The sequence below is a fragment of the Macrobrachium nipponense genome, chromosome 44 (assembly GCF_015104395.2).
Source record: "Macrobrachium nipponense isolate FS-2020 chromosome 44, ASM1510439v2, whole genome shotgun sequence".
NCBI classification, from domain to species: domain Eukaryota; kingdom Metazoa; phylum Arthropoda; class Malacostraca; order Decapoda; family Palaemonidae; genus Macrobrachium; species Macrobrachium nipponense.
The window spans coordinates 42,564,800-42,572,905 of NC_087221.1; the positions used below are offsets into that span (position 1 = coordinate 42,564,800).

An 8,106-nucleotide genomic window follows, 5' to 3' on the forward strand; every position below is an offset into this window, starting at 1 on the left:
TTTATTTAACATTAATTAATTAATCATGTGTTGGGGAATATAAGGGATATGTCTATTTGTTTCAGATGGGTCCCATGCCATTATTCTAGAGAACGGGATTCTCTAAAGACTTGACCATTGAAATGTAGTGGTTGACAATTTGGGAGTTTGAGGATGATTACTTCGTCTAATTCAGGAGAACAGAATGACAATTTACAGTTTTTTGTGGGTCAGACTTCGTTCTTAATATGACATCTTTTAGTCACATTGTTCCATATTATGTTGATTTAGTTTGGGAAATAAATAGCATATTTTTGTATTTACGTGAATTCATTAGCCTAGTTTGATATCGTTTGCAGAGGGAGATGGCCAACAACTGAAAGGTAAGAGTTGCCACTTGTTTGGTTTTGATTAACCAGTGCCTTATGATTAATTTGCTCGGTTATACAGATATGACTTTAAATCCTTAACTCTACAATGAAAAACCTTTATGGACAAAGTCAACAGACTACAAGCCTAAGAGAGCCGAAATCAGCCACCAGAAAGAGACAAGTTAAACTGAATCCAGGGATGAATTTGTTCCCGGCTTCAACATTTTCGGAGACCAAGAGCTCCCAACTGCACTGAGGGGAAAAAAATTCCACAACCTACTACCTCCATTGCTCAAGCTTATCTGTGACCCAATACTCTTCTCATTCTGGCGTCGTCTATTGGCTACCAGACACCTACATGACACAATCAAAACAACTACTTAACATTTTAGCCCCCAACACATCCCAACTTGGCCTCCACAAGAGGGGAGACACCACGGGCGCTCGGATTTGGTGCGTATTTTCTCGCCGTCACCAAATCAAACAGTCCCAAGCAGGCAGTAGGCACAAGCAGGCGAACCAATGACGTAAGACCACACTCGTGATCGCCACCCACCCACAAAATTGGTAACAGCGTCTTCCCGCCTAGGCATTTGCCCCTCGCGTGGGAGGGCCTTAAAAGTGTACCAAAGAGACCGCCGAAGCATTCCTTACCTTCATCTGGTGAAACAGGGACAGGAAACAGTCAGACAGGAAGATGCTCACAATCCCGAGGTCGAACTTCTCCTTGAGAAGGTCTTGGACCTCCCGTTTCCCGAGGGCCTCTGAGCATATCCCGGGAGCGACGGATAAGAGCGTCTTTGGCCCCGTGAGGGCGTTGCCCTCGAACAAGTTCGGCAGGATCAATGTGATGTCCAGATCGGTTAGGGCGATCTCTCTGACGTTGGCTCGCTCTTTGGAGGGTTTGTAGGGCGATACGATCGTTATCTGAAAGAGAGGAAAATGTATTATAGATTTTTGTTTCTTTTTGGCGGGTGAGGGGTGACAGTTCTTTCAAACATTCAAATGTATTGAAAAAAAAGGGCTCTCTCATACATTTTGATGTATTGAAATTGGTGGATATTTTGATTAACTGGAAACTGGTATTTTTCATATTTTTCAAATTCATTGGTAAACAGATTTTTTCCATATATTTTGGATTTTTTTCAGAAAATTTCCCAGTTTTGTTGAATTTCTATTGGAAGTTGTATTATTGATGAAGTAATTCATATACGATATATATATATATATATATATATATATATATATATATATATATATATATATATATATATATATATATATATATATATATATATATATATATATATATATAGATATAGTATATCGCTTACTTAGAGTAAGACCTTGTGCAGAGATAATTTTTCCTAATTACGTAGAAAATTATTTCTTCAAAAGAGTAAATAGGTAACTCAAAGGGAATTATGAAAATTGCTTTTTAATGCTTTAAAATATTGCTTGACTGCAAATATGTCTTGTTTTTCAAGCTTTCTCCCGACGCAAGTTCTACTTGTAATCTATTTCTTTTTTTTAGTTTAAGTGGATGGCCAAAGTTATATGCATCTTATTGGCGGTGTTAGTAGTAGTAATAATAATAATAATAATAATAATAATAATAATAATAATAATAATAATAAATAAAATAATAATAATAATAATAATAATAATAACAATAATAATAATAATAATAATAATAATAATATTCCAGCTTACACAGGGCGCATGCTACGGTCAAATAGCGTTTTATAATTTTCTTTTCACCAGTGAAAATAAAAATTACGCTATATATTTTAATTGAAAATAATTGCTCTGTACTGTTTAACATGCACATTATTTAGTTTTATTTAGTTTTCACATTTTCATACTATTGAAAAAATCATAAATATCTTATACTAAAATTCCTGTATCTTTAACTCAACGTGAAACCAGCTTTTTCATACCTTTTTAGGCATTAAGGCCATAGGGCTTTACTACCCCCTCAACAACAACAACAACCTCACAGAGTAAGCGATAATAATAATAATAATAATAATAATAATAATAATAATAATAATAAATATGCAGAGACTCAAGGCGATACTCAAGTCAAAACTCAACGCCGGAAATATGATAAAAGCCATAAACACATGGGCAGTGCCAGTAAGCAGATACAGCGCAGGAATAGTGTAATGGACGAAGGCAGAACTCCGCAGCATAGATCAGAAAACCAGGAAACAAATGACAATACACAAAGCAATACACCCAAGAGCAAATACGGACAGACTATACATAACACGAAAGGAAGGAGGGAGAGGACTACTAAGTATAGAGGACTGCGTCAACATCGAAAACAGAGCATTGGGGCAATATCTGAAAACCAGTGAAGACGAGTGGCTAAAGAGTGCATGGGAAGAAGGACTAACAAAAGTAGACGAAGACCCAGAAATATACAGAGACAGGAGAAAGACAGAAAGAACAGAGGACTGGCACAACAAACCAATGCACGGACAATACATGAGACAGACTAAAGAACTAGCCAGCGATGACAATTGGCAATGGCTACAGAGGGGAGAGCTAAAGAAGGAAACTGAAGGAATGATAACAGCGGCACAAGATCAGGCCCTAAGAACCAGATATGTTCAAAGTACGATAGACGGAAATAACATCTCTCCCATATGTAGGAAGTGCAATACGAAAAATGAAACCATAAACCACATAGCAAGTGAATGCCCGGCACTTGCACAGAACCAGTACAAAAAGAGGCATGATTCAGTGGCAAAAGCCCTCCACTGGAGCCTGTGCAAGAAACATCAGCTACCTTGCAGTAATAAGTGGTACGAGCACCAACCTGAAGGAGTAATAGAAAACGATCAGGCAAAGATCCTCTGGGACTATGGTATCAGAACGGATAGGGTGATACGTGCAAATAGACCAGACGTGACGTTGATTGACAAAATCAAGAAGAAAGTATCACTCATTGATGTCGCAATACCATGGGACACCAGAGTTGAAGAGAAAGCGAGGGAAAAAATGGATAAGTATCAAGATCTAAAAATAGAAATAAGAAGGATATGGGATATGCCAGTGGAAATCGTACCCATAATCATAGGAGCACTAGGCACGATCCCAAGATCCCTGAAAAGGAATCTAGAAAAACTAGAGGCTGAAGTAGTTCCAGGACTCATGCAGAAGAGTGTGATCCTAGAAACGGCACACATAGTAAGAAAAGTGATGGACTCCTAAGGAGGCAGGATGCAACCCGGAACCCCACACTATAAATACCACCCAGTCGAATTGGAGGACTGTGATAGAGCAAAAAAAAAAAAAATAATAATAATAATAATAAAAATCTTAATATAATGGGCGTTACGTCTGTCCCTCCGTCTGTCATTCAATCACGGCCTAACGGCTGGTCCAATGGGCATGAAGCTTGGCAGGGTTATAGTGGGGACCACTAAGATGGTTTATAATGGGGTTTCATCCTACCTCCCGCCCGCTCCGAAGCGGAGCTGGTTCTGCCCGTGAAACTGGGCTGATGTTGCCCGTAGACTTAATTACTTTACGAATTTATCATACATAATTTCTGTATACATATGTTTGCTAGTATGATAATAAATAATAGTACCTGATGGCCGTTACCAGCCAGTTTATCGATGACAGCGTTGAAGAATCCCTTGTGACTCTTGGACGCAATGGCACTGATAAATAGAATTCGACTTCCCTCCACATATTGGAAGGCCGATAACAGAGGCAGGACTCCCACTAATAGCGTCTTCAGCCACCTCATCTGTTGGAAGAAACTTGACTATTAAATATATTATTATCATACTGAAGATGAACCTTGAACCTTATTCAAATGGAACAAGGCACCAAAGGGTTCACTCACTTCTTTAGTTCCAACTGAAACTGGAATATTAAGACAAAAATATTGTTAGAACTTGGAAAGCAAGACGGAGGAAAGACAATACGAACAGAGGTATAGTAAAAGGAATGAAAGTGGGTTAAGGCACGCTGCAAAGATCCTCCTTAAGTAATGCCTACAGTGTCCTGCGTGAGGTGGACTGACGGCACTAGCCCAACACCGTCTGCTTAGTTGGAAGTGAATTTCGTCTTCTATCTAAGTCTTAGTCTGTGATATTCCCTCTTGTCTATGCAAGTGTGAAACATAAGAATGTATTATTTAAAAAATTGACTTTGTGATCGAATATGGATTGACTATCCACTCCTTACAGTAAAGATCAGCTGGATCTGTGATTGACGTGATTCTAGGAACAAACTAGGCGTTGCGGTTCCTGTGGCCACCGAAACCTAACTGATTAGTAGTCTCTCTCTCTCTCTCTCTCTCTCTCTCTCTCTCTCTCTCTAGATTATTCCCAAAATATCTCTAGATTATTCCCAAAATAACATTATATCTGATTGTATAAATTGTAATCAGTTAAAAGTAGAAAGTCATCGTGAGCCTTGAATTTTACATAAAAAAAGTCTCGGCAAGATCTGGCGTCACGGACATAAGTTATTCATTTATATGTTCGAATCGTGAAAATATTATGGTAGTACTGTGGAAAAAAAAAACGCTAATTATGGAGTAAAAATACACACGCTCTCTCTCTCTCTAACTTCATATCTTATCACTTTCGACATTAATACCTTTGGACTGTCTCGCTCCATGCAATTACGAAACTACGCCAATAATCAGTGGCACTCTACACACGCACACGCACACGTACACAAACTTTAGAAATGTCTCACTGACGAGATCGAAAGTTGCCATGTCGTGAATAAAGGCCATTTTCTCATACCAGGAAAAGATCTCGTTTTGTTCCAATCATTTCATTTTCCTAATCTGCAAAGCTTACGCACTTTGAATAATAATAATAATAGATTCATTCATCACGGTCAAGCTGACAAGAATAACACAAGACCTATAGATAACAATTAATGATTAAGCAAATAAGATTCAAAGTACATTCATAAGACAGTCAATGTTTTCTTTTCTTCTTCTTCTTTTATTTCCTGTATATCGACTTGTCATCGTTACTTATCATTATATTCAATTTATGCACGGAAATAATGTATTTATGAGCTGATCTTCACAGAAAATTTATACTACACACACACACACAACCAGTGTGTGTGTGTGTATATAACATTAAGACTAGCAACTTATTTTAATCTTATACAAATTGTTATACGTGAGAGAAAGCTGTAAGTGAACAGACAAGTGTTTAGTCATTCATAACACAACGATTACGATCATTTACTACTTAGTCAAAACTTATTTGGGAGGAAATACTTAATTAACTCACCTTGTAAATTTGAAGGCCCTAATCTTATATCTGAATGACCTGGGCCGGTATTTATCATAGCTCCTATGACATCTCCTAAATATTCTCTCTTAAGTCACTCAATCACTCATAGTTAAGAGGAACTTCTAAGAGTGTTTTATCAACGCTCTGAGAGAATCTCTTAGCTATGAAAAACGGTATGTTTAGGAGAAACTTTTAAGCGAAGATCTCGCTAACAATAGCGGAAAATATAGTGCTACAATCCATGAATATACGATTTTCGCCATTATTTTAATAAAAAAAAGTATTTTAAAAATTCAATATATTCATTAATTGATATTAACCTTGTGATCTGTATATTATTGTTGAATTCAAAAGTAGAGATAGATAGATAGATAGATAGAGATAGATGGAGATACATAGATAGATAGATAGATAGAGATAGATAGATAGATAGAGATAGATATATAGATAGATAGATAGATAGATAGATAGATAGAGATAGAGATAGATAGAGATAGATAGATATAGAGATAGAGATAGATAGAGATAGATAGAGATAGATAGATAGATATAGATAGATAGAGAGATAGATAGACATAGATTGATAGAGATAGATAGATAGAGATAGATAGAGAGATAGATAGAGATAGAGAGATAGATAGATAGATAGAGAGATAGAGATAGAGAGATAGATAGATAGAGAGAGATAGATAGAGAGATGGATAGATGAAGAGATAGATAGGATTTGATAGAGAGAGATAGATAGAGAGAGGATATAGAGATAGATAGATAGATAGATAGATAGATAGAGATAGATAGATAGATAGATAGATAGATAGATAGAGAGAGATAGAGATAGATAGATAGAGAGAGATAGATAGAGAGAGATAGATAGAGATAGAGATAGATAGATAAAGAGATAGAGATAGATAGATAGATATAGAGATAGATAGATAGAGATAGATAGATAGATATAGAGATAGAGATGGATAGATAGAGATAGAGATAGATAGAGAGAGATAGATAGATAGATAGATAGAGATAGATATAGAGATGAGATATGGAGATAGATAGGAGATAGATATATAAGGAGATAGAGATGATATAGATAGATTAGATGAGATATATAGAGATAGATAGATAGATATAGATATATAGAGAGATAGATAGAGATATAGAGATAGATATATAGAGATAGATAGAGATAGATAGATAGAGATAAAGATAGATAGATAGAGATAGATAGATAGAGATAGATAGAGATAGAGATAGAGAGATAGATAGAGATAGATAGATAGAGATAGATAGATAGATAGATAGAGATAGATATATATATATATATATATATATATATATATATATATATATATATCGGTTTCTAACATATCAGTCACTCTCATTCTCAAAATTAATGGATTAATTAATTTGATCACATCATTGGCGCAGGATTAGACACGAAGGGTCAGGAATGGAATGAGAATGAAAATCGTTTGAGCTTTTTTTGGTTAGTAGCGAGAGAGGAGCACTAGGCCTATAGTACTAGTCGTCACCTCTTTCATGTCTCATTTATTTGTGTGTGTGTGTATATATATATATGTATATATATTAATATATATATAATATATGATATAATATATAATATAATATATATATATACACACACAACCCACAAATAAATGACGACACACAAATGAAAGGGTGACGACTAGTATATATAATATAATATAATATTATAGTATATATATATTATATATTATATAATATATATATGTATATATTATAATACACACATAAGCAAAAAACAAATGAAATGGACATGAAAGAGGTGACGACTAGTACTATAGGCCTAGTGCTCCTCTCTCGCTACTAACCAAAAAAAGCTCAAAGGATTTTCATTCTCATTCCATTCCTGACCCTTCGTGTCTAATCCTGCGCCAATGTATGTGATCAAATTAATTAATCCATTAATTTTGAGAATGAGAGTGACTGATATGTTAGAAACCGCAGAAAACCTCTCTGTGCGGTTGGGAATAGCCTCTCTGATCAAGTCAGTCACATACATGAGGCCACTTTGATCAAATCTATATCTTTTTTTAAACTCACAGTCGTCATACACATCGAATATATCCAGTCTTGGACGAAAATTCCTCGGGCGGCGAACGCGGTGTTCTTGTTCGTCTGCCATGTTTACAGTCTGTGACTACCGCTATGAGAAACTCCTAAGTACTTAGGAGACCCCTCCACCACTCTTAAATCTCGGCCTGAGATATGAGAACTCATAGCGCGTAAGAGGCTTCGTAAAATTCTCTTAAGAATTTTCATAACTTTAAGAGTGTTTTAATGATTTAAGAGTACTCTTAAGGATTTGCGAGCTTTGATAAATACGGGCCCTGGAGTCGTACCACGGCCAACGATGAATTGTACCTGCTTATAGAGGTACAGTACAAACTAGTAACAAATTTCTCTGAATCAGCTGACCTTGACTTGAG

At 35.9% G+C, this 8,106-nt stretch overlaps 1 protein-coding gene across 3 annotated transcripts in view; it reads right to left on the reverse strand.

Moving 5' to 3' along the window:
* Window positions 1–8,106, reverse strand: part of LOC135204244 (UDP-glycosyltransferase UGT5-like) — a 20,493-nt gene extending 12,387 nt beyond the window's left edge. Inside the window, exons 1-4 of one of the 3 annotated variants that reach the window (XM_064234358.1) lie at window positions 8,007–8,106; window positions 5,636–5,673; window positions 3,955–4,116; window positions 1,005–1,277 (exon numbers count right to left, since the gene is read on the reverse strand). In XM_064234358.1, the coding sequence (XP_064090428.1) occupies window positions 1,005–1,277; window positions 3,955–4,116 (435 nt within the window). In that variant the 5' untranslated portion in view covers window positions 5,636–5,673; window positions 8,007–8,106. Of the gene's footprint in view, window positions 1–1,004; window positions 1,278–3,954; window positions 4,117–4,370; window positions 4,491–4,559; window positions 4,687–5,635; window positions 5,674–8,006 lie in introns of those variants that run through there. The other 2 variants (XM_064234357.1, XM_064234359.1) reach the window with 2 other exon arrangements.